The sequence below is a fragment of the Enhydra lutris genome, unplaced genomic scaffold (genome assembly GCF_002288905.1).
Source record: "Enhydra lutris kenyoni isolate GAN:26980312 unplaced genomic scaffold, ASM228890v2 scaffoldscaffold2, whole genome shotgun sequence".
NCBI lineage: Eukaryota > Metazoa > Chordata > Mammalia > Carnivora > Mustelidae > Enhydra > Enhydra lutris.
This window is the reverse complement of record NW_019154086.1, coordinates 96,475,340-96,502,845: the sequence shown is the minus strand read 5'-3', so window position 1 is coordinate 96,502,845 and position 27,506 is coordinate 96,475,340. Positions and strand designations below refer to the sequence as shown.

The window sequence follows — 27,506 nt, the reverse complement described above, 5'->3', positions numbered from 1 at the left end:
CTGGGATCATGACCTGAGCCAAAGGCAGAGGCTTAACCCACTGAGCCACCCAGGTGCCCCCCTCACCTCTGTTCTAACTGGTTCCTGGACGCCTAAGAGGACACCGCCGTCCTCAGTAAAAACTCCCAGGCTCCGAGCAAAGACGAGGCTCTCTCTTTTCCTTTCTGAGTCTCCCAGACACCCTGTCTGGACCAGCACCCTCTCTAGACCTTCCATAAACTCTGCTTTCCCCTCCTGCGGGCTCGTGTTTCATTTCCATCTTGCACACAGCCAGGGATCCTCTCAAGAGGCTGGGCCTGCGGTACCCCCTCAGGGCTCCTAGAGGACCTGCCGGCATCACCAGGATGCCTCTAATATGCTCTCCCTATACTCCAAATACTACATAAACTAATTTGTAAAGAGTTCTATGGCTCATAGAGTTCCCTTCAATGGCCCAATAAACGCAGAAGCTTGGCACAGGTCCCTCCGCCCACCTAAGAACTCACCCTTGCAAAACCGAGAGTTGAGCTGTCATCAGCGTGACTGGCCGGGCTGACCACGGAAGTCGTCTTTCCCCGGTTTTTCCTCCCCAGAAATACTCTTGCGGGAAGCAAGGGTTTCGTCCAGCTCTCTGGGCTCGAACTCGCGGAGGCAGGCGGGTGAGGGAGCCAGTCAAACTGCGCGACTCCAAAGAGGGAGGATGTTTCCCTGCGGAGCCCCGGGGGCTGGCGGACATGGCCCCCTACGCGCCCCTGGAACGTACCCCAGCTTTGGACGCCGCCCTCCCGGCACTGATCTTCAGCGAGGCGCAAACGCGCCCCCTAGCGGCGGCCCGCGGCCCGAGCGTGGGGGATCGGAACTAAACTGGTGTACGGAACGTAGGGTGCGTGCTTAGAGTTTCCGGGGAGGGGGTGCAGAAGAGGACCCGCGCGAGGCGATTCTTACCGCAGAGGAGGAGGCAATGGCCGTGGGGATCCGGGGGCTGCGCCTCTGGCGGGCCGCCCCCAGTGGCGGGGCTGGCTGGAGTGAGTTCCAGCGTCGGTGGGGACGAAAAGCGAGGCTTGAAGGATTGTCTGCTCAGATGGGACCTGAGGGGGGTCCTGGGAGGTCCCACGGGGTTGAGGGCGGAGGTGGAGCTTTAGGTCCCGGCTGTGGCGGCCGCCGCCGCCTCCGGACCTGAGGGTCCAGACCTCGGGGCACAGAGAGAGCGGGAGGAGCTCAGGGCCCGTCTGGGAAGGACCCCGCGTCCCGGCGTGACATGTGCTCGTTTTCCCATTGGAGTACTCGTACTGGCTTGGTCACATCCGCTCTCATTTAGGGTTTGGAAAACAAGTTCAGCATTTCCCTCTCTGGTATTGATCGTTTTGGCGAGGGAGCTCAGTCCTCTGGAGCTTTCTTGTCCCCAAGGTCTTCCAAAGCGACAGCTTTGCTCACCTTCCCAGTGACTGGTCTGACTTGGACTCTACTTCCTGGTTACTCTTGGCCTCTTACTGTAAAGCAGAGTTTGGAGTACGACGGAAAACCGGTGGGCGGTGCAGATCTGGTGGGGAGAGGGCTGAGTTGAAGGGTGGGGGTCTGGGCGGGCTGCGGATTTCTTCCGTTGGCGTTTTCATCATTCACCCTGGAAAGCGGTTCAGGCTGACCTCTGAGCGCATTTTGGCAGACGGCGGTTTAAAATTGCGTGGCCTCCCCTTCCAGTAGGAGGGTGGTGCGGGGTGGGGTGTCCCCGGTGCGTTACGCATTGGTTCCCTGTTGACAGGTCTTGTCACTTCCACCCAGGGTCGATCGCAACTTCGCCAGCTTCTCGCCTGTCACCGACCGAACTGATAGAAATGCAGAATGATCTCTTTAATAAAGAGAAGAACAGGCAGTTGTCATTAACTCCTCGTACTGAGAAGATCGAAGTTAAACACGTTGGGAAAACCGACCCTGGCACAATTTTTGTGATGAATAAAAACATTTCTACTCCTTACAATTGTGCTATGCGTAAGTAGCGAACCAGTATCCAGTTTTGACTGTTTTATGTGAACTCTGCGGAAGAATTGGTTCCGAGGAGGCGAGACTCGGTGGTTGCTCCCTGAACTTGGAGACGTTCTCCGTTATCGAGCATCTTACTCTCTGTTCGCTGTCTTTAGCTCTTGAGAGAACCGTGGGTCTAGAAAGGCCAACCCTGTCACGCACCGGTGGTCCCCGGACGCGCTTGAGTCCGGCGGGGTTTGGGGTGCTGTTAACTGTTTCAGGCGTGAGGAGGCAGAGGTGTTACTAGCGTGCTTGCCCTTTTTAGACAGCACCCTGGGGTGATGGGAGCGGTTACTATGGGGAGCTCATCAAAGAAATTTGGGGTAGAGGGACAGCCCTGGCCTCGGATGACCAGCTTTTTGGGCCGCCTTTTCCTTTCTAGCTCTTTATGGCCGGCTTTCAGTCTTACCTGCTTACCGCTTGCCTCCTTGTGTGTTACGTTTTTGTTCATACTATGTTTCCACAGTCATGTGTCTACGGAGTAAATGTGTCAGTGGAAAATATGCATGGGGTGCATGTGATGAGGGTCAAATTATGTGTTGTGTTCATATTTTAAAGGAGATAACTGTGTCCTCTGTGTGATTCAGTGTGTACAGGAAGGGTACAGGGCCTCTTTATAGATTATTTGTGATCAAAATGCTTTTATTTTACATTTTTAAAGGTTTCACTTATTTATTAGCGGAGAGAGACACAGCAAGAGAGGGAACACGAACAGGGGAGTAGGAGAGGGAGAAGCAGGCTTCCTGCTGAGCAGGGCATCCAGTGCCCAGGGAGCCCGATGTGGGGCTTTATCCTAGGACCCTGGGATCATGACCTGAGCTGGAGGCAGGCACTTAACGACTGAGCCACCCAGGCGCCCCCATCAAAATGCTTTTAAAGTACCTTTGATAGAACTGGTAATATTGAAATTTAGAAAGCTTTCAAAATAGATCTGTACACCAGCATGCTTGTTCATATATACGACTAGCTGCATTGTTTAAACTTTTGGAAAACTCAGTAATGATTTCATTTAAGTAATAAATAATTTTAGTTAAAAGCTTAAGCTAGCATATTACTCTGGATCTTCTTTTGCTTGGGCACTTGAATTAGTACTTATGATCATTGTTCACTTGTTTTGTGAACATTTCCTGGACCGTTGCTGTGTGATAGACATTAGGATTACAGAGGAGGTTAAGACAAAGTACAGGTCCTTAAGGAGCTTTGTACGTTTCACACGTCGAGACGAAGCCTGTGAGCGACTCCTGCACTGATGCTGGCTCGTCGTGCGTACCTTCTCACATCACCCAGTACGCTTTCGAGTCCTTACCATGCTACAGGCATGGCGCTAGGTTCTGCATATACAAATGAGTAAACGAAACCAGACCTGATCCCCTCTGTATGGAACTTAGACCCTGTACCCAGGAGCTTGACCCCTTCTGTGAGTAGCTGTGTACTTGAAAAACATCTAACCAGGGTTGGAGTTGCACTTGCCTTCTGGTCAAAGAACAGGCCAGAGATGATGGGCTTATATGTGAATTCGTACTGATAATTAAAAACTGTTACTGGTATTTAACTTGAACAGGCCATGTTAGGGAAGTAAGAGGTGGTTTGGAAGCAAGACCCCAAACCCATTTAGACCACATTTACTCTGGATATATATTTAGATATTTTCTCTTTTAAGTTATGTGGGTACATATCCAAATATATCCGTGATGCCGCTTTCTTAATATTTAAGTGTAGTTCTTGGAAAATTGTTTCACTACTTAATAATTGACAGATTAATTTGAAATTAGACTTAGCCTTAATGATTTTTGTAAATAGTTTGGACAGTTTTGTTAGTAAGAATATATTGGATGTGTTGAATATTTTTTTATTAGTTACAGACGTAAGTTGTAAGACTTTTTTTCCCCTGAAGGAAGTCATTGCAGAATTTTGCTTTTCTGTTGTTTTATTTCTTAATGGAGCACGTAAACATGTAACTTTTCACTTTGGGTTTTGTTAGATTTAGACCTTCAATCTGTTTTAAATCCCTAGATTTAAGTGAGTGGTACTGCAGGAAGTCCATTCTGGCTCTTGTGGACGGACAGCCTTGGGACATGTATAAACCTTTGACCAAATCCTGTGAAATTGAATTTCTTACTTTCAAAGATCGTGATCCAGGAGAAGTGAATAAGGTATTTCTGCCTCTGTGTTCTTTTTTCCCCCCTAGTTTTCTTCTTCTTCTTCTTCTTTTTTTTTTTTAATTAAAATACTTTTGCTACAGACCATTAAATGTGCAAATGTGGCCAAGGTCAACTGTAATGTACTAGATAACCAGTGTTTTGCTTGTTAGATTAGGCATTTCCACAGTTCAAAAAATCCTTGAACTTGGCATCCTTTCTTTGTATTTTGATGTGAGAAAAACTATTTAACTTGTCTTTACATTCATATCTTTGGTGCACTGACATTTATTGATCACTCTCTATATTACATTCCCAATACTGCTTGAATTCAGCCTTTGATCATTGTTGGATTATTTCAGTAACTTTTTAACTCTGCCTCCTGCCCCCATTTTTAATTCTAAAGTCTTCCTGAGTAGCCATGTAAGAGTTTCACTAAGTGACATGACTAAGGATTGTGTCACTGTTTTCCTACCTGGTAACTTTCAGGAATGACATGAAAGTTATTCCCCTTCCTTTCCAAGCCCTGTGCGTGATCTGATACCAGCCTGGCTTACTTTCATGGCAGCTTTCCACTTCCTCTTTGCTCTGGTCATGCTAAGGGCCTTGGTCGCTAATGGTTTAGCCCCCTGGCTTTTGCTCATGTTCTTTAACTCTGGGTATTTTCTTTCCTCCCTGTTAAAATCCTATTTCTCTTTTATAGTTCAATTAAAATGCTACCTGCTCTTTGGGATGTTGTCAGTTTCTTCTTGTCAGAACGAATCCCTGTTTAGGGCTTCACAGCACTTGGATAAATGTCTCTAGATATAATATTTTAATAACTTGCAATATGAACCGTTGAACGCGTTGGATTCTTGGCTCTGTGAAAACAGGGATTATGTCCCCTGTTGGACCTAGTTCTTGACTTATATACAGTAGGTATTCAATAAGTATATGTTGAAATGAAACACTTAAGAAAATGATAGACATGATAATAGCTCACATCACGTATTAATTATGTTATCAGGCACTATCTTAGTTGATTTATAGGTATTAACTCATTTACTCTTCATAAAAATCCCATAAAAATGGGTACTATTATTCCCGGTTTCCAGATAAGTAAACTGAAGCAAAGAGAGGTTCAGTAGCTTGACCAAGCTTACCAGTTTAGGAGATTGTGGCGCTTGGATTTTAATCTAGGTGTTCTGACTCCGGAGTTCAACAGACATTAAAAACATTTAAGTAGGATAGATGAGGTGCATTTTACTACTTGCCTTCAAAGCCTGGATTTGTCGTTTTTAATGTATGGTATGTGGTTCTGTAGAATAAATCCTGGAGCAGTTTCTGCTGCACACAACCAAGTGAGCCCATTTTTTTAGTCCTCAGGCAAGGAGTGCTTATGAAGGTCAGTTGCCCAATTATAGTGGTGCCAGTATGGGACATAGTATGGGCACGTCTGGTGTGGGACTTGTGTTTCTGTTTATGACTCTGATCAGGTCATTGCATGGATACCCACATTAAGCATGTCCATGGGTCAAGTGTGCTGGTAAAATGAAAGCCCAGTTAATAGGTTGCTTTGCTGTAAATACAAATAACTTGAGTGGATGTGCCGTGTGATGTTAGAGCGTAGGAGTCATAAATTCTTAAAAGTTGAGTTTTTCCTCTCTATTATATATGGTATAAACAGGTTTATATTAATACATTTTTTTTTTTTAACTTTAGCACAAGTTTGTTAACAAGTTACCTTTATCTTGGGTTAAACATAAACTTGCTACCAGATAGTAAAACTATGTATTGTTTGATAACATAGTGCATAGTATCTGGCACAGAAACATTGCTAACAGCACAAGTTGGTGCTTCATTCTTTTGTGCCTGTTGCTTGGGAGAGGTAATGTCATGGCCTGATGTTCCCTATTGCTACATGCTGAGGATGGACAAAGAGCTCCTAAGTCAAAAGTTAACCTAAATTTGAATACTGAAGAAATGTTAGTGAATCTTAGTATGTATTATGTTTGCATGTATTTTATTTTCCTAGGCTTATTGGCGTTCTTGTGCCATGATGATGGGCTGTGTGATAGAGAGGGCATTCAAAGATGAATATGTGGTCAGTTTGGTCAGAGCTCCAGAAGTTCCTGGTAATGTACACACACACATACATATTTTTGTAATCCTTCAGTGGTTTGATACCTATTTTTGATATTTTATAGAGATGCTTTCTTTTTTTTTTTTTTTAGCTTATGTCTAATTTTATATAATATATACTACTATCATACATATATTCCATTTATAATGGGTAACAAAACGTCTTATTAATTAATGGAGTCTGTTATTACATAATGGAATTCGAGGAGCATGTTTCTTTTGAATATGAATTTCATGTAGTTACATTGTCTTGGTGTTTGTTTCCCACCTTTAAGTATGTATTTCTAAATCAAATGTGTGGAGGAAGAGGAAATGAGAATAAATAGAATTTTGGAGTAAGCTATGTTTAGGTGGCACTGTTTCACCAGAAACGTCTATTACTCTGGAGAGGAACCATTTTGGGAAGAATGAAGAGTTCACACTCTTTGTAATTTTGGTGAAACTAGGGTTTTGCATCAGTATGTGCAGTAGGATCACATTTGTAATTTAAAAAAAAATATAGAAGTATATATACCAAGAATATTTAAAAAGCTCAATGAATGATTCTAAGAAGGGCAAAACAACAAAAATAAGGAAGTTTAGAACACAAAAAATTCAACATGTTATGTCCATTTAGTCATTCACCTACATATTAAATATCTTATTCTTTTGGAATTTTTATGTTTAGTAACTATTTGAAATCTCTGTATTGATACTCTTCTGGAAGAAAACATGAATGTTTAAAAACATACTAGTGATTTTGGGTTAACAAAAGGTGAATTAGTTTTTTGGGTGGGGCAAAGTTGGTAGAACTTTGGCAAGAGCTGGGATAATGGTTACAGTTTTATAGTTTGTAGAGTTCAGAGAGAGATTGTTGGCCCTTCATTTTATGGTCTAAATACTCATTTGTTCCCAATAAGTCACTCTACTGTAACAGATTTGACTTTGCCTTTCATTTTGGTTGGATTTACAGTAATCTGTGGAGCCTTCTGCTATGATGTAGTTCTGGATAAGAGACTTGATGAGTGGATGCCAACAAAAGTAAGTATAGTGTTTGGAATATTAATTTTAGGATCTGTGCCTTTTGTTGTTAGAATGAGTCCTAAATTGTTGAATGCTACTGCGTGTTGAGAATATTTAATTTAAAAGACCCTACTTACCTACCTCCCTACCTGTGTTGTTGGCTTTTTCAGTGAATTTAAGATAGAGGCAGATGAATGGGGGTATTCACAATGTGGTCAGTTGTGTGGAAGCTTTGTGTCCTACTTGAAGTACTTTCTTCCTGGTACTGTTCATTCTGTTTCTTAAGATAGTCGTTTTCAAGATGCCCAGAATATAAAATAGAGAAGGTTAACCATCTTGGTTGATGTGGTGGTGGGAGGCTTGGAGCCTTACTTTCTTGAATCACCTGAGCACAATTTGAAAACCACTGCCCTAAACGATTTTAGCCTGTTGCATGCTGTGAGATCTCCCCATACACAAAGGTTACCCTGAAAGGAGGGATAGAGGGTAGAGGATAGAGTGAATTAAGAATCAGGCTTTGACAAAGCTAACTCAGATGGCAGCAAACTAGACAATTGGTGAATGATCTGATTGTGTAATGAGTGTAGTCCTTGTTGGTCTGGCAACTGGGTAGCACATGGCTAACAAGGATGATTTAGATCAGATGCCCTGTAAGGAGAGTATACTGATGACTTTAAATTGTCAAGCCTAGATTCAGTTATCACTGGGGAGAAGAGGCAAATACTTGATTCTTAAGCAAAACTGTATGTCCTACACATGGAAGTCTGGAGATCAGGAAAGGAAAGGTGATGTACCATACCATTTTATCAATGCTACTGTGTACATTTTTTTCACATTTTAACATCTCTGAAAAAAAAAAATATATCTTACAGTAGATAGCATCTTATAATTGGTAGTGTTTTTTCCTTAGTGGTATATTTTAGATTTAGTGAAATATTGTAGTTTCTTATTGCAAAATTTTGGAGTTTTTTATGTCTAGTAATTAGTAATTCTGGCTTTGGAAGTTATTTCTTGTATAATCATGCTCAAATTGGTTAATATCAAGAAGGACAGCAGAGGGAAACAGGAAGGAACAAAGAGAAAAACGGAGAGAGGGGAGAGGGGAGAGATGTAGAAAGAAAGGTGGGGGGCGTGTAGGGGAATACAGGGAAGGGATTGGAACTCTTTGTGATCTCTGAACTTGCGTCAGTATAATTTCTCTTTCAGATATGCCCTCAAATTTAAGAAAGGATTCTCACTTGTTGGGGGGTTAAGTAAAAACTAATGAGATTAAGAGTTCTCATTATGTATGAAACTTGCTGCCTTCTTTTCCTTTTTTTAAATGTAAAACTTTAAATAAAAAAGAAATGTACTATTTACAGGCACCACGGGGTTGGGTGGATCAGTTAGAAAAAGTGGTGGAGACTTACATTCAAGTAACAGTTGTATAAAATCATGAATGTTGATTTGTTATAAATTGTCTCTTTATGAATGGAGAAGAGTCATTTCATGCAAAAAAATCTAATAGGAAGTTTATGGAAAGAATTTTATTACAAAAATTACTTGCGTAACAGTGCTTGGTCTTTTCTGTATTAGTAATGATTTATAATATGAAAACTCAATTACAGCTTTTATTAAAAGTGTCATAAATATTGTTAATGTGTATTAATCAATCATTTTAATTGCATAAAAGTGACTTTTTATTCAACATGAATTTTTATATTAAATGTATGCTATATTTTGGGCAGGGCCAATGATGACATTATATTTCCTGGTAAAATGTTCTGAATGACAAAGAATAATTTCCCTGTTCATTTAAAAAAGCTTAGTTTTACTTAAAATGTAAGCACATTTTTGTATCTTTTCATTAGCATTTTTAATTGCATCATGTTTTAATAAACTGTAAGGGTTGTATAATTTGAATGAAATGCTTATTAAGATTTCTTTGTAGGATTATCTTTAATAATTAATATAGGCTAATATCTCAATTACAAGTAAATTACAAGTTTCATAGTTAAATTTATGGTCTGAATACTTAATTGTTATAAATTAATAACTCCTAACAAACTTGCTTTTGCTTTTTCTTTTAGTTGGATTTATAATATTTAGCATACAGTTTTATCTGCCTTATGGAGAAATGCTTTTAAGTCAATTGTTACAAAAAGTTAATACTTTCATTTTGAAGGAGAACCTACGTTCCTTCACGAAAGATGCTCACGCTTTAATTTATAAAGATCTTCCATTTGAAGTTCTGGAAGTGGAAGCAAAAGTGGCATTAGAAATATTTCAGCACAACAAGTAAGTGTTGGCTCCCTTGGAAGTGAGATTCAATCTCCTGAAGTTCTAAGTAATGAAGAAAATTTAGCTCTTAAGAATCTCTATATCTGATGTGTATGGGACACTTATTTTTAGCTCTCAGATCTCTTTTTCTGTACCTAATTACTTTGATTCATCTCATTACTTATTTCACAGAGAAAAGACCTCCCCACACTTCGATAATTCTGTTTGTCTTACTTCTCTGTTTCTTTGACCAGAGAAGTCCTTCACTTCATAGCAGCATTGCAGTGTGTTTCCCCTTTTTCCTTTCATCATGAAGTGATAGCATACATGGAACTGTATCATTTTGTTCATTTGGCAGCCTTTCCTTCTCACCCTCCTACTCTTTAAATGACAGGGGTGAGATAGAGAATGCCAGTGCTCTGGAGGGAGCTAACACCAAACTAAAATATTCACATAGCCAGGTCTTAGTCTTCTGCACCAGAATTATTCACTGGTGGATTTTCTTTGCCAACATTTTAAATCTTCCCTGGGTCCTCAGTCCCCTTTCTCACTCAGAAAACTTAAACTTTACCTTCTTCTACGAATTGTAACAACATAAACTATATTTTAATATTAATCTAATTGAAATTAGAATTAATTAGGGAAATCTTCATTGCAAAAAAATAACATAGATACTAGATTCTTAAGACAGAATATATCCCTGCAAATCGTTCAAGGTTATGGGTTGGAATTTCTTTAGGTATTTATAAAATGAGATGTAAGTTTGCATAGGGATGGTTTATAATATTTCACATATCTTGGAACCAGTGTACTAAGAAAGCAGTAGGAACATACTAGTTTAACTGAACTAGAATGCAGGTAGTTCTGTAGACCCAAAGCACCATTGATTCTATAAGAAAATTCCTTGTATTATTAGAACATATCAAGACACTTCCTGTGCTACAGTTCTAGGGTCGTTCTGTCCAATAGAGATATAATGTAAGCCATCTATATAACTAAATTTCCTAGTAGCTACATTAAACAAGTCAAAAGGTGAAGTTAATTTTAGTAATACATTTTATTTAAACAATATATCTAAAATGTTAATTCAGCATGTGATCAATATTACAAAATTGATGATGCTTTACAGTTTTATATGCTAGATCTTCAGAATCTCATGTAGTTTACTTTTTTTTTTTTTTTTTTAAAGATTTTGTTTATTTATTTGACAGAGGGATCACAAGTAGGCAGAGAGGCAGGCAGAGAGAGAGGGGGGGAAGCAGGCTCCCCGCTGAGCAGAGAGCCCGATGGAGGGCTCGATCCCAGGACCCCGAGATTGCGACCCAAGCTGAAGGCAGAGGCCTAATCCACTGAGCCACCAGGCGCCCCACTCTACTCTTAAGGCACATTTCAGTTCGGGCTAATTACATTAAGTGCTCCATAGCCACCATAGTGTACTTTAGATGTTCGTTCCATGAGATTTCCCATTCCCTCCGCTCCACTTTACAAGTCTAGGAGGGCTTGTAGGAAAGTTAGTTGAATGTGTGGAAGGAGGTTTAGGGATGGTTTGGAGGCAAGTTTGAGGGGACAGAGAATTTTGGATGGTTAAGGTAGGTCAGTGATTAGGCCTTCTGCTGTAGGGGGAGCCTTACATAGCTTTGACTCCCAGGGGACAGGTGCATCTCTTAGAGGTGGGTCAAGAGGGACAAATATTAAGGGAACTAGCTCCCTTAATAATGTATGGGGGGCTTTGGCAGAAGGGGTATGGCAGTAAGTGGATGTTTTCACATCAACTCATGCTTCCCAACTTTGCCATACACCCACCTAATACTCGTTTAGCTCTGGGGTAAAGAGGGCTCTTAATAGTGGTAAAATTATGATTTGATCCTGGGTTGTGCAGTTCCATCTCTGCTATTAGCTCTAGTAACAGGATTGGGTAGATTTGAGAAATATTTAGGCAGTAGAATTGACATGACTTGGCAATGAATTAGATGGAGGGGGTGTGGCAGGAGAAGCAGGAATCAAGAAAATCTCTGAATTTTTTCACTTAGACGTGTGGGTAGTTGGCCGTGTCATTTACTAAGCTAGGAAACTCAGGAGTAAGAATACATTTGGCAGGAAAAGAAGGAGTAAATTTTTGCTCTGTTTGAGAATTGCAGAGTGTAAGGTACTTGTGAAACAGTCTAATAGATGTTCAGGAGGGTCTTAGATATGTAGTTCAGGGCTCATAAGAGGGATGTGGATTAAAAGCTGAACTGTGGAAGGAGGAAAACAGAAGTGCGATTAAAGCTGTGCATGTTAAGGAGCTAGCCCAAGGAGGATACTTAGTGAAAAGGGGCTGTAGGACAGGTCCACTGGAGAGTGGACAGGGGGAAGATTGGCCAGAGAGTTAAAGTATTAAGCAGTAGGGAGCGTCATGGAAGCCAGAGGAAAAGAGCACTCGGAGAGATGGAGTTTGGTGGAGTTGTGACACTGTGGCCAGACTGAAGGACGTGAGGTGTGAAGGGGAGGCTCCAAGTGTAAACCCCTCTTTCAAAAGCTATGGCTAAAGAGGAAGAGAAAGGGAGGGGTCCCTTAAAAATTTTGTATATTTAGAAGTAAAATTTTTTTTTCTTTGCCACTTTTTAGGTACAAAATGGATTTCATAGAAGAGAAGGCATCTCAGAACCCTGAAAGAATAGTTAAGCTACACAGGTAAGTAAAAATAAATTGGCTGTCATGCTAATTTATAGGAAGATGTAGCTTTATTGTTGTTACCCAATGTGGTGTATGACTGCAAAAGATGCATTTGTACTCAAATTTGTTATTCTCATTATCTTATTTTCTCTTGCTTTGTTCATTGTTTTTGTAGGGTGGTAACTGGATGATTTAAATTATCTTCAGGAGCAGTTCTGGTTTCTGTTCCTCATTCTATTGTTATTTTTATTTCAGCATTTCAAGAGTTGAAAACCATTGTTTAAAAATGTGATTTTCAAAAGTTAATTTTGAAATTGGGCAAAATATTTATTGCTACGAATTGAACATAATTCATGTGTATTCACAAATGTCAATACTGACTAATTACTACTTACATTACATATAAGTAAGTAAAATAGGAATGTGCTTTCTGATACAGGGATGAGGGAGGTAAGACAATGCATAATGCGTATGCAGAAGTGACTTCGTGACCTATACCTTTTTTTCTCAGCCTCATGTTTTCTTGGCTCAGAGTTAATTTTTTTCTACAAAGCTGCTCTTCGGACAATCTGTTGTATACATTGAGTTCCTAACTCTATTACAATGAGTTATTACAAGGTTATAGATGATCAGTTTTAGAAATTGGATTAACTCAATAGCATGATGCGTTCAATGGTCTTAAAAATCTCTGTAAAATTTTATCAGTGCTAATGAAGAACAGGGTTCACTTGACTTTAATTTTCATAGTTTTAGCCTCCTCACTTGAGATTATTGTGTCAGGAGCAGTAGAGACTGAATTGACCCACATGAAATGTTTTTGACTTGGGGACATTGTCCCAAAGAGAATAAATAGATTTTTTCTAAACTACTGTAAATGGTTTCATTTTGAGGTTTAATGTGTTTGTTTTTAAAATCAAATCAGGTTTGGTGACTTCATTGATGTGAGTGAGGGTCCTCTTATCCCAAGAACAAGTATTTGTTTCCAGTATGAAGTGTCGGCAGTTCATAATCTTCAAGCCACCCCATTGAGTCTTGTACGAAGATTCCAGGGTCTGTCTTTACCCGTACACTTAAGAGTAAGTAAAGCTTAAAGTTTCAGATCGTCCAGTTTGAGGGTGGGTGTGATTCTGGTCTTGATTTTATACCAATTTGAAGGACATACATTTTAATTTTCATTAAGTTGTGTGACAATAGTACTTTGTAAATTCAGGTTTATGATAAAAACAATTTTCCCTGGAATGTAAACTGATCATTCACAAAAGAAATACTAGTTGAAAAAGTTGAATCAAACTGGGATAGTAATTTTAATTTTTCGAGTTAGTATAGGGAAAGAGGGTGCTCTGAAGATTACTGGAGTGCATATTGGTAAGGCCTTCTGGAATGTCTTTCGGGTTTAGGTTTGGCAGACTTTTCTCCTTAAATTTCCTATTCTATTTATGACCCAGAGTCTGTTATTTTCCATATTGTTCCCACTCCCTTGTTAATGCTTTTTTTTTTTTAATTCAACTTTGGATTTTGAGATAATTCAAAATCTGTGTAGGTTCACGTGTAGTTATAAGAAATAATACAGAGATTCCAAGTTACCTTTGCCTAGTTTTCTCAATGATAACGTCTTGCAAAACTGTAGTACAGTTTCACAACCAGAGTATGGACATTGACATAATGAGGATATAGTACAATTTCTTTACGAGGCTCTCTCCTGTTGCCCCTTATAGGCATACCCACTCTTCTCTGCCCCACCTCCACCTCCTCACCTCTGGCCACTATTAGTCTGCTCTCTCCTCCTACAAATTTTCGTTTCAGGAATATCGTGAATGGAATAATAACATTATGTAATCTTTGGGGATTGGCTTTTTTCTCTCAGCATAATTCTCTGAGGATTCATTGAGGTTGTTGTGTAGTTGGTTCTTTTTTATAGCTGTATAGTATTCTGTGGTATAGACCTTCTGTGTATTGTTTAACCATTCACCTGTTAAAGGATTTTTTTTTTTATAGTTTTTTGGCTATTATGGCTAAAGCTGCTATGAACATTTGTGTATAGGTTTTTGTGAATATGTGTTTTCGTTTCTCTGGGATAAATGCCCATGAGTGCAATTGCTGGGTCATATGGTAGGCATATACTTAGTTTTTTAAGAAACTATCAAACTGATTTCCAGAGTGACTGTACCATTTTACTATTACGATCAACAATGTGTGAGTAATCAGTTTTTTGATTATTGCCAGCATTTGACATTGTCACTGTTTTTAGCCATTATGATAGGCTCGTAGTGATTGCATACTGTAGCTTTAATTTGCATTTTCCTCTTGGCTAATTGTGTTGAACATCTTTTCATGTGTTTATTTACCATCTGTATATTTTTTTGGGTGAAAAATCTGTTTATATTTTTTGTTTATGTTCTAATTAGTTTTTTTTTTTTTTTTACTGCTGTTGAATTTTAAGAGTTTTTTTCCTAGTATATTCTGGCTATTAGTCTTTCATTGTGTATATATAACAAGTTTGCATATATTTTCTGTCAGTAATTACGTCTTTTCATCCTTATAACAGAAGATTAGAAGTTTGGCAGATCAGAAGTTTTTAGTTTTGATGAAGTTTAGTTTATCAGTTTTTCTGTTTATGGATCATGTTTTTGGTGTTAATTCAAAGAATTCTTTGCCTGGACCTAGAGCCCAATGATTTTCTTCCTTTTTTCCCCCCTAACAGTTTTATAGTTTTATATTTAGTTCTGTGTTCCATTTCGTGTTAAATTTTATATAATGTCTGAGATTTAGGTTGCGATTCATTTTTCTTGCCTGTACATGTCAAATTGCTCCAGCATCATTTGTTAAAAAGGCTCTCCTTCCTCCATTAAATTGCTTTTGCACCTTGTTAAAATCATCTGGGCATATCCCTATGGTCCTATTTCTGGGTTCTCTATTCTGTTCCATTGATTTGTGTGTCTGTCCTTCTACCAGTATCATGGTCTTGATTACTGTAGCAGTAAACAGTTCTTGAATCAGGTAGAATAATTCATCCTGTGTTGTTATTATTTATAAAAATTGCTTAAATTATTTTAGGTTCTTTGCCTTTTCATTTAATTTTAGGATAATCTTTCTGTATTGACAGTCTTATTGGGACTTTGATAGGAATTGTATTTAACCTGTGTATCAATTTGGGGAGAATTGATGTCTTTACTAAATTGTATCTTCTAGTCTATGAACATAGTATATCTTTCATTTAAATCCTTCATCTCATTCATCAACATTTTGTACTTTTTAGCATTTGTCCTTGACACGTTCGATTTTTCTCCACGTACCCGTTTCCTTTGCTAGCTTTCTGCATTTCAGTAAATGACACCATCTACTTAGCTGTGAGGTAATCCTTGATTCTCCATTTCCCTCCCATCTATGCTCTATCCCATTCATCAGCAAGGCCTTTAAATTCTTAACACTGAAACAGGCCCTGAGTCTCACTGTCGCATAGCATCACATTTGCTACCACCACCTTTTCCAACCCGTCTTACTCTTTATGCCTTCCTTGTTTTCACTCTGGCCCCTGAAGCACATTCCTTACTTAGTATCCAGAATGACCTTTTTCATATACAAATCAGATCATGTAATCCCTTTGCCCTATACATTCCAGGGGCTTCTTATAAAAATCCCAACCCTGGGGGCGCCTGGGTGACTCAGATGGTTAAACATCTGCCTTCCACTCAGGTCATGATCTCCAGGTCCTGGGATTGAGCCCTGCATCGGGCTTCCAGCTCAGCAGGGAGCCTGCTTCTCCCTCACCCTCTCCCCCTGCTTGTGTTCTCTCCTTCTCTGTCTGAAATGAATAAAATCTTAAAAAAAAAAAAAATCCTAGCCCTGTATGTTGTCTCACAAAGCCCTACATTATCTGGCCTTTGTCTGCCTATCTGACTTCTCATACCACTTTCTCCATCATCCACTGTCTTCCAGCCACACCGGAGGGTCTGCACCCATTGTCCATTCTGCTGGAGTCAGGTGTGGTTTTCTCTTTAAACATATGATGCTGCTGTTTTCTCCAGAAGGGCTTACATGTACATACAGTAATTTTATCTTTTATCATAGATTTTACCAGGTCATTCAGTGCGACATAGTCACTGGCCCACGCGTATCCCTCAGTATCACCTTTAAATGACTTAATAAAATTGATGCAGTCCTTAATGCATTTTACACAGTTTTCATCTGTGCATTCTGAGAATCCCCAACTATATACAATTTTTAAGGATTAAGTAATTGGTTCTATAACTGTATTGTTTCCATTAGTTTTTACTTGTTCTTTAAGGTAATTTGCTAAATCCTCTAAAACTGCCATTTCAGTGTGAAGGTGTCACCGTCGGTCAACACTGGTCACCATCAGTTCTTGATGAACCTCTCCTTGTGATTGCTAGTGATTTGAAGAATGACCTCTAGTTTGTTGAAAATGGCTATTTAGGGAAAGAACTACAGCCCATGGGAAAATGAGGCAGAGTTTTGCTTCCCATTAGAAGGAACGCTGTCTGTGATGGTGATGATTAGGAAGGATAAAAGAAGACGAGTGGCATTTTCAGTGCTATGTCTGTTTTTCTTACATGCCAGACACAGCAGCTGTCCTGTAAAGTACCTTTTCCCCTCCTTGAATCTACTTTTGTAACTGCTTAGGCTCGTTAGTACCGCCTGACTTCTTATGTATTTGTTTTATTTAAAACCTACTTAAACTTTTTTTTTTTTTTAAAGATTTTATTTATTTATTTGACAGATTGAGATCACAAGTAGGCAGAGAGGCAGGCAGAGAGAGAGGAGGAAGCAGGCTCCCTGCTGAGCAGAGAGCCCGATGTGGAGCTCGATCCCAGGACTCTGGGATCATGACCTGAGCCGAAGGCAGAGGCTTAACCCACTGAGCCACCCAGGCAGCCCCTTAAAACCTACTTAAGACTCATTTCCTTTTATTTTAACTTTATTGCTTTATTTAATTCATAGTGAATCTTTTCTTTTCAAGGCACATTTTACGATATGGAATAAGCTGTTGAAAAGATCTCAGAAAATGGTAAGTGTTTTTGACAGCTAATGAGTACTGTTCCATGAAGAAATTTTTACTGGAATCAAGCAACAACACAACAAATAAAAAAGAGAAGAAAAGAAAACAAAAGAAAAAAGTCATTAGTTGTCTCAATAGCTAAGCAGTGTTATAGTTGGTGACCCCAGTAGTATCTTGGCAAGAGAATAGTTGTAATTCAGCATTTCTCCTGTTTGTGTTTGTTAATATCATGGAGATGATACTGTAGAGCTTGAAGAATAAGAATGCTGCTCTATAGTAGTAATAGTTCTTAGTGGGTCCAGTGGTGTTAATTAGGTCTTTGATAATTTTTTTGTAAACTTAATGAGCATTGGAAGATTAAAGTTTGTCAGATATATTTTGAAACTGCCTTGACATTGGTTGACATATTAAATGTGCAAATGTCCTGAAGAACAGTATTTGAGTACTTGTGTTTTGTAGTTCATTCTGTGTCGGGCCTTTAAACTGACACAGTAGGGATGATTGCGATTTCACCAGTAGGAGTGATTGTATTTCTTGACCTATTCTATCCCTGTTTACTCTTTCATAGGCTAAATGCTTGTCCTTTACGTACATCATTGAATAGCTGGTCCATGTAATCTGGCCTCATGAACCCTTCCTAGTTACCCTAATTTTCCACTCTAGTCAAGCTTGCAAGCATATATCAAACTTTTTCTTTCTTCTTCTTCTTTTTTTTAGTTTGCAGTCTTATATCACTTTATTTTTTTCCCAGCTCTGCTGAGATTTAATTGATATATATATAGCACTGTGTAAGTTTAAGATGTACATTGTAATGATTCGATATATGTATGTATTGCAAAATAATTACCACAATAAGGTTAGCATTGCCATCACCTCACAGAGTTACATATTCTGTGTGTGTGTGGTTAAGAACTTTTAAAATCTACTCTCAGTAACTTACAAATATATGGTATTAACATTGTTAACTCAGACTTATTTTCAAGTTTGTTTGTTCATGGCACTTTTTCTGTGTGAACTCTCTGTCCTTTTCTCCTCCTCTCTGTGAATGAGTACATCCTACTCATTCTTCAGTACCTCATCCAAGTCTTACTGTCTTCATGAACCGTTTGCAAAGTGACCTCCGAACAAATATCCATTCTTACAATTTCCACTTGATTATATATCTCTTCATACGGTTTTTCAGTTGTTTTTGCTAGTGCATTTACACTCAGTCTGTTAACCCATTCAGGGTTTATTATAAATGTGTCATGGCAAATTTTGAGCCCAACCTTTGATGTATGGGTTACCTGGTAAGTATTGATTATTTTTTATGATGATGTACAAACCTAGTCTCTATTAATGAATTTACAGATAGAATTTATTGTTGAGGCACTTAGTCATAATATTCTTGTGTAAAGAGTATATATAATTTCCTCATGAAAAGAAAGTACTTTTGAATGGATAGAAAAATTTTGTTTCTTTGGTAACAATTACCATTTTATTATTTATTTTTAATTTTATATATACATATATATTATTCAAGTGTAATTAACACACAGTGTTATATTAGTTTCAGGTGTACAATGCAATGATTCATCAATTCTTTTTTTTTTTTTTTTAATGATTCATCAATTCTATACATTACTCAGTGCTCATCACGATAAGTGTGCTCTTAATCCCCTTCTCACCATAATCATCATTTTAGGTTAGGAAACTAGAGGAGAAATTAGTTTATAATAAATGTAGAAAAATAGTAGGGGTAGTAACCTAGAATATGTAATAGAAATCAGGGAATAGCTGTTTTTGCAACATTTATTCTGGTTCAGTTTCCTTCTGTCCATTTTGTTTAAAGGGAGTAGGTTAAACATATGGTACATTGATTCAACTAGCATAGACATGGTGAATGTGTGTTATGTGCCAGGAGCTGTAGGTAAAGAAATGAACAAAACCTACTTACTGGCCTCAGGGAGGCTACTTTAATGGAAACAGACTTGCAAACTGACAGTTGGGTGTACAAGTGGAATTCTGGCATACAGCAAAGGACCTGGACTAAGCTGGAGGATTGGTTAAGGAGGGTTCCCAGGGATTGGTGTTGCTTAAGTTGACTTAGAGGATGACTGAAAGTGGGCCTGGCAGATAATTTGCTTGGGGATGGGTTGGTGGTTATCTCAGAGGAGATAATGCCTAGAGAGAGGGAGGAATGGAGAGAATGATGAATATAAGATGGATCTGAATGTCCAGTCTTCTGTAGGGTGGGTGACGAATCCAGCAAAGTCTGTTGGAAATAGCATATGAAGAGGGGCTTGTCTTCCATGGTAAAGAATTTGCATTCCCCTCCCGGAAGTGATTGGGGGTCACTGGAGAATGTGAAAAAGGAAGTAACCTACAAGTCAGCTATTTGTGTTTAAAGCTTACTCTGGGGCGGCATGGAAGAAAGCTGTGGCTTAAACTAGCAGTCCTGCTCGAGGGATAGAAGGTGGTGAGGTCCTGAAGTTCAGGTGTGGCAGTGAGAGTCACTCAGGTAGAATTAGTAGGACTGTTGGTTGAATATGCACGTACGAGAACAGTGGATTCTCGAATGGCAGGTGTGGGCAGCTGGGTAGAGACCTTCACAGGGATAAATAATGCTGGAGGTGGGGTGAGTGTCGGGGTAATGAGGAGTAAGTTTAGCTGTTTGATGTGTTTGAGTGACACAGAATAGAAATGTGGATGTACAGATACCTACTTCTACTAAGCCTGTAATATACCATATTTAAGAATATAATTATACCTCCCAAGAAAATCCGTTGATTTAAAATACTGTGTTACAGCATTGCTGGTATTTTTCTTACGTGAGTGATTTCATTTTGTAATTGAAAAATAAAATGACAGACTGGAGAAGCCTAGCTATATGCTTCAGATTATATTTTTAATGAAATTGTTGTACTTTACATGATAATTTATATTGGGAACCTGGCCTTGTGCATTTTCTTCTTTTTCTGCTTAACTTTCTATAATAATTACTAATGAAGGAGAAAGACCAAGGGTTATTATAGAAAAAGGACTGTGGAATGACTTAAAATGGTGGGGGAAGGGTAAAACTAAAAGTGGTTATTTATTAGAAAAGTAAAGTATTCATGTATTTACAGGTAACTGAAGATCAAACTAAACCTACAGAGGAAAGTGCATTGACCTAATAACTTCTTAAAATTTAAATATGTATAATAAAATAAAAGTTTTATATGAAATATTTGTGTGTGCTTATAAAGATTAACTATTGGGACACCAGGGTGGCTCGGTTGGGTGTCCCACTCTTGGTTTTGGCTCAGGTCATGATCTTGGGGTCATGGGATAGAGCCCTGTCAGGCTCAGTGCTCAGCATATGGGCACCGTGCTCAGGGTGAAGTCTGCTTGGGATTCTTTATCTCACTCTGGCTCTGCCCCTCCTCCTTCTTGAGTACTCCCTCTAAAATAAATAAATAAATCTTAAAAAAAAAAGAAAATTAACTATCTTTTTTCTCCCTAAGACATACTGATGTTTATTTTCCCTTTATTATTATTATTATTATTTACTTTTTACTTTCTTTAAAGGTGAAAACAACTTATGCTGTTCACAGTAAAAATTTTGTGCAGAAACAACCCTGTCCTCTCTGACTCCCCAAATAGAACACTTTGACATGTTTTCTCTGTTCAGTCCTTTTTCTACATGTATAAACATATATGTATAAATACAAATGGGATCTTTTAAAAGCATAAAAGATAATACTAGTTTCCATTTTTGCTATTTTAAACAATGGCACAATAAATATTCTTGTACAAAAGTGCAAGTGTTTTGTGGATAGGTTAACTGAGAATTTACTAATTAACTGAATATTCACTATATACTGGCCATGATGCTAAGCCTTTCACATGGAATCTGTTATTTAATCCTCACAATGTTTGAGAAAGTGTTTCAGTTTTGTAAATGAGGAAACAGACCATAGAACTGGCCAATAGCAAAGCCAGAATTTAGACCCAGGTAACTTCACTCGTCCTCTGCACTGCCTCACATATAAATATTTTGTAGGAGTAGATTTCTGATAGAGTTACTGGCAGATGCTACCAGATCTTAGCCTCCCAAAGGTTTTGCCAAATTACAGTCCCAATAACAGAGTTCCTGCTTTCCTGTGACTGGGGCAAGTCTTGATTGTCAGTCTGTTAAAACTGTTTTGCCAAAAAATTTCTTCCTGGGTGTAGTGCACGGGTTTCTTCTGAATTTCTTTCTTTCCTGGGTGCGATCTACTTCTTCCTAGAGACTGTATCTTCCTTTTGCTTTATTAACTTTTTCATTGTGCTGGAGTCCATAGTAAGTTACATCTTGAGAAAAAGCATCTAAGAGGTTAAGCCCTTGCATGTCTAAAGTACCTTTGTTTTGCAAACTTAAGTTTGATCAGCTGTTTGGCTGGTAGAGAATTGTAGATTGAAAAATAATTTTCTGTCAAGACTTTGAAAGCTACTCAAGTATCTTCTGGCAATGTTGCTAATGAAAATCTGATACTTATCTGATTTTGTTCCTTTTTATATAAGCTTTTCTCTGGAACCCTGCATTCCTCCATACCATTCACCCTGCCATATACCCACATGCATACGCACACTGGATCTTAATGTTCTTGGTGTTATAAAGTGGTAAAATTTATGTCTGTATCTAGATTTTTAAAAAAATTTTATTTATTTATTTCACAGACAGAGATCACAAGTATGTATCTAGATTTTTAATTTTTTTTTTTTTGACATCTCTTGAGCTCTAGGAAGTTTTTATTTCTAAATATTTTTCTTTTGTTTCTCTAATACCTTTTATTAGATTTTGGATCTTCTGTATTGGTCTCCTGTATTTCCCCTCCCCCCTCTTTTTTTTTCCATTTATATCCTAATCTTTTTAATTAAACTTCTTATACCACTGACAGTTATGATAAGGGTTTTCTCAATGCTAGAATGAAGAGCTCTTCAGTCTTGGTCATAGATGTCTTTACTGACTGCTCTCATTCTTCCCAGATAGTGCTCCCACTTATTTCATGAGATCCTTCCATTAGTTTACCTGGGGGGAAATACTGGGGTTCATGCCCTTCTGTATTTGTTGATAGGGGATGTGGGGTCAAGGTCAGCTGGTTTGTATATAAACTTTTAATTCCTTTCTTTTTAGCCCTTCTTCTGTTTTCTGTCTTCTACCACCAGAGCTTCTCTAGGCTCATCTGGGCAGGTTGTCTGTCTCTTCTGACAGGCTCTCCACATTCTAAGTGGTGACATCCTCTGCTGTTCTATTAGTCCCATCTTTTGGAAATTTCTCATCTGCTGCAGCTTTCCTCTCCCATCCCCTTGGTGAATTTATACTTCGATTTTTAAAAAATTATGAACTATTTTGACCATACAGAAAAATAACAAAATAATTTAACCCCTGTTTGAGTAGATATTTATTCTACTTTTTTGGATACGTAGCACTGCTTGAACATCCATTCTGACAACTTCCCACTCTATGGATCTTATCTCCATAGAGTAGAAGAAGTAGTAGAAGGAGAAGAGTAAAACAAATTTCCAAAATTTCCTTGTATCTGGGGGCTCAGGCAGGCATCTGAGGTCCCTAGTTAGATATACTTGTATATATCCCACACCGTGAAGACAGTGTGGCTGATGGGATCCATTTTGTTAGGGGAGCAGTGACTTGTGGCTTTCAAGGCAGCAGGGGTTCAGTGAGCTACGCTCAGTAGTTCTCCCCCTACAGCTGCTCTGCTGTAATGACATGTTTCGGAGTTATATAACCAGATTGCCAAGCCCGAGGCCATTTGTGAGCCATTTGTTTTTTGCTTAAACTGGCAAGAGCAGATCCTGTTTGCAGCCAAGAATGTTGACATATAGTCACTACCCAAATTTAACCATTGTTAACCTTTTCCTTATTTATTTCAGATCCTTCTTTTAAAATAAAAAGCTACCTATCCGTTGAAAATCTCCCTTTTGTCATTTCCTTCCAAGAACTATCATCTTTTTCATGCATATCTTTAACCCTTCATGATTTGCAATGTATAGTATCCTCTGTGTTTTAAACTAAACATAATTCGTTTCATGATATGTATTCTTTTAAAGTTTATCACTCAGCATTTTAGTTTTCACATTTAACATGTAGATATGTGTAGAGCTAGTTTATGTGCAGACCTGGTTGATAACGTTTACTATTCTGTTGTGTGATTAATCCCACAGTTAATTCATTTCTCTTGTTTTTGGCCATTGAGGATGGTCTTGATTTTTTATTTTATTTTATTTATTTTTTTAAGATTTTATTTCCAAGTAATCTCTGTACCCAACATGGGGGCAAACTCACAACCCTGAGATCAAGAGTTGCATGCTCCACAAACTGAGCTAACTAGGTGCCCCTTTTTAGTATTACAAAAAACATTCTTGTTTATGTTTCTTTGTGTACACATTTGACAGTATCTCTAGGGTATATACCTAGAAGTGGAACATCTTCAGCTTTACTAAATGTTATTAATTACCACAATAGTTGTAGCAGTTTACTCCCTATCAACAATGGTGGGTCTGTTTCCCCTCTCCTTCACAAACAGTTACCATTATCAAACATTCAGGTTGGTTAGATATGCCTGATCCTAACATTTAATCAGTTTGTTTAATACTGAACATATAGCGACAATGAGCATCTTTTCATTTGTTTTTTATCCAAGAAGGTTTCCTCTTCTGTGAGTTACCAGTTTATCCCCCCCCACCCTTTTTAAGTGGATCTTTCGTCCTTTCATCAGGAGTTCTTCATATATTCAGAAAGTTAAACTTTTGTTACTGTAAATACCTTCTCTAGTCTGGCTTACCTTTTAACTTTGTGTTGTCTATTTTTAATGTGGTCAAAATTATCCATTTTTTCCTTTATGATTTATATGTGCCTAAGAAATTCAAGAAAGCCTTTTCTAACTTGAAGTAACACTGGGTGTTGAAGTAACACTGGGTGGTGAAATCACGAAATTCTACCCCTGAAACTAGTATTACATTGGATGTTAACTGACTGGAATTTAAATAATTCAGGGGTCTGGTAGGATCAGTCCTTTCTTAGTCTTCTTTTTCAACATTATAGTAGGTATTATGGGATCATCTTGTCAACTTCTGAGCCATTTGTCTTAAAATCTGCTTTTCGGATACTGAAATTTCTCCATGAGGTTTCTTTAGGATATAGTAAATATTTTTTCATTTCTTTCAGCTTTTCATGTCATTATGTTAGGTTTTCTCTAAAAAAGCATAGAGGAATCTTTTTTTCTCCCTTAAATCCATGCTCCTGCAATGATTGTGGCTTTGAAGGTTTCTGCTGTAATTAAATCAGTATTTGCTTGTATTTTAAGACTCTTTTGTTAAAACCATGTATTCTGGTTTGGGTTTTTGTAGCTTGCCAGCACATTTAATCACTAAATAAGGATCCTCTGTATCCCTCATAATGATTTCACCCCCTTTAATCTGGTTTCCTTAATTTATTTTTTCTTTAATCTTGTTCTGTTATTACCTTGGGTTTTTGTTACTATATTCCTGGTATTTGGTTTTCTGTCCTGTTACTTTCAACTTTTTTTTTTTTTTTTTGGTCATTATGTTTCAAGTCTCTTTTGCAAATAGCATGAAATTGTCATTTTCTTTTAAAACCGAGTCTTGGAATTACCATCTTTTTTTTTTTTTTTTTTTAAGATTTTATTTATCTATTTAACAGACAGAGTTCACAAGTAGGCAGGGAGGCAGGCAGAGAGAGAGGAAGGGAAGCAGTTTCCCTGCTGAGCAGAGAGCCTGATGTGGAGCTCCATCCTAGGACCCTGGGATCATGACTGAGCTGAAGGCAGAGGCTTTAACCCACTGAGCCATGCAGGCGCCCGGAATTACCATCTTTTAATAAGTTTTAGTGTGTGTATATTTTACAGTGAGTATCATTTCTTTACATTATTGTTTGTCAAGTATTTGATCTGATTTTTCTTATTTTCTCTTTTTCCTTTCTTAGACTATCTCTTTCTATTTTCTTTCTTCTTCTTCTTCTTCTTTTTTTTTTTTTTTTTTTGAGAGAGTGTGAGCAGGTTGAGGGTAGAGGCAAAGAGAGGAAGAGAGAATCCTAAGCAGGCTCCACACTAAGTGCTGAGCCCGACATTGGGCTGAATCTCACCGCCCTGAGATCATGACTTGAACCCAAACCAGCAGTCAGATTCTTAACTACCTGAGTCACCCAGGCGCCCCCTCCTTTCTATTTTAGAAGTTACACATTTTATTTTTGTTCTTTCAATATACAGTATTCCACCTGCAGGTCTACCATTATCTAATCACTCCATCAATTATCTAATCAATGGTTGATTTTTAAATTTGCTATTAAAGTAATGCTTCAATTGGTAACGTGTGTATGATTGTACACATGTGCTTGTAGATCTATAACTTTTTAATATTTATTTATCTTAAAGATGTATTTATTAATTTCAGAGAGAGAGAGAGGAGCATGAGTGGGAGAGGCAGAGGGAGAGAGAGAATCTCAAGCAGACTCTGTGCTGAGTGCTGAGCTAGATACCAGGCTCGATCTCATGACGACGAGATCATGATTCGAGCCTCAACCAATAGTTGGGTGCTTAACCGACTGCTCCACGAAGGCACCCCTATTTTATTTATTGTTTTTAAAAGTTCTATTTATTTATTTGAGAGAGAGAACAAGCAGGGGGAGGAGCAGAGGGAGAGGGACAAGCAGACCCCTGCTGAGCCTGGAGCCTATTGTAGGGCTCTATCGTACAACCCTGCGATCATGATTTGAGCTGAAATCAAGAGTCTGACATTTAACTGACTGAGCCACTCAGGTGCCCTTATAATATAAATTCTTATAAGTGATCCTGTTGATCAAAGACTGTGTACATTTTAAGTTTTGATAGTATAGATAACATGTACTTAAAGATAAATTTATCCAATGAACAGATTTAAGGCTTCATATATGGTTACATATGTGAAAGAAAGTGAAAGTAGGGAAGTTTCAGGAGAGGTTGCTACTGCAGTGTTATTTCTAAGGAATCTCCAAGTTGGGTGTTATTGTCAAGGCTGCCTGTAGAGAGTGAAAGGACAAATTTTCATATATAGTCTTTCAATAATGGAATTTCTTTTTCTTTCTTTCTTTTTTCTTTTTAAGATTTTATTTGTTTATTTGACAAGTAGAGATCACAAGCAGGCAGAGAGGCAGGCAGAGAGAGAGAGAGGAGGAAGCAGGCTCCCCGCTGAGCAGAGAGCCCGATGCGGGGCTCGATCCCAGGACCCTGAGATCTTGACCCGAGCCGAAGGCAGAGGCTTTAACCCACTGAGCCACCCAGGCGCCCCAATAATGGAATTTCTTAAAATGAATATGGAGATGGCCTTCTTTATCTGCAGAACTTAGGAGAAGCCAAACATGCTTGAGCTGTAACGAGTCCATACAGGTCAACTTAAAAAAAACGGTCCCTATAATCAAGACATATACATATGCCAGGCACAGATAGTCTCAACATCAGAACAGGCTGTATTTCCAAAGGCGGTGAAAACCTGGATACATTTTCCCATTCCACTCAAGCAACTGTGAGCAAGGCTCTAAGCTCAGTGGGATACAGAGAAGTATAAAATGATATTTCTTTCCTACGGGAGCTCATGATCTAGTAGAGAGGGCAACATGTATACAGATAAGTGTGGGGCACAGCATGAAGCACTTTTATTATTTATTTATTTATTTATTTTTTAAAGATTTTTATTTATTTATTTGACAGAAAGAGAGAGATCACAAGTAGGCAGAGAGGCAGGCAGAGAGAGAGGGGGAAGCAGGCTCCCTGCTGAGCAGAGAGCCTGATGTGGGGCTCGATCCCAGGACCCTGAGATCATGACCTGAGCTGAAGGCAGAAGTTTAACCCATTGAGCCACCCAGGCACCCCCACAAAGCACTTTTATAGGAGAGCTACAAACTATACTTTGGGAGAACTGATGAGAAAAGTCACTCTGGGTGCAGCGCTTTCTAGCATTCTTTTCCTATGTGCTAGGCACAAGCTAAAGGATCCAAAATTGTTGAGCTGTCAGCATTTGGGAAAGGGTAGGATTTTCCGAAGTGGAGACTCTTCAGTCTCCTGACTGGTGAAGCTTTGGCAGTACAGAGCGAGTTAAGATGGTGGTGATATTTTGTGATTGTTTTGTTAGTCAAGCCACTCTTGAGGCAGGAACTGGCACCCGATCCCTTCACTGACCTTCCTTAATGACTGCTCTAAGCTGCAGTTGATGGTTTGGGTATGGCTAGTCCAAGGTCGTTAATATTTTTGGTTGGGATGGATACTGGGACCTGCATTTTAATGGCTGCTTATCCCCCAAAA

General features: G+C 38.7%; 1 protein-coding gene across 3 annotated transcripts; it reads left to right on the top strand.

Moving 5' to 3' along the window:
* The first annotated feature begins 812 nt into the window (after positions 1–812).
* Positions 813–20,381, top strand: LOC111149419 (mitochondrial ribosomal protein L39). 3 transcript variants are annotated; one of them, XM_022506463.1, is made up of 10 exons: positions 905–1,004; positions 1,759–1,965; positions 4,012–4,151; positions 6,151–6,250; positions 7,210–7,277; positions 9,424–9,536; positions 12,126–12,191; positions 13,096–13,249; positions 17,152–17,199; positions 20,298–20,381. In XM_022506463.1, the coding sequence occupies exons 1-10, from the start codon at positions 941–943 to the stop codon at positions 20,343–20,345; spliced, it is 1,008 nt and encodes a 335-aa protein (XP_022362171.1). In that variant the 5' UTR covers positions 905–940; the 3' UTR covers positions 20,346–20,381. The 3 variants fall into 3 exon arrangements, with proteins under 3 accessions (XP_022362189.1, XP_022362171.1, XP_022362179.1); XM_022506471.1 differs by lacking the exon at positions 905–1,004 and adding an exon at positions 1,037–1,488; XM_022506481.1 differs by lacking the exons at positions 905–1,004; positions 20,298–20,381 and adding an exon at positions 813–862 and having other exon boundaries at positions 17,152–17,632.
* The last annotated feature ends 7,125 nt before the right edge of the window (positions 20,382–27,506 follow it).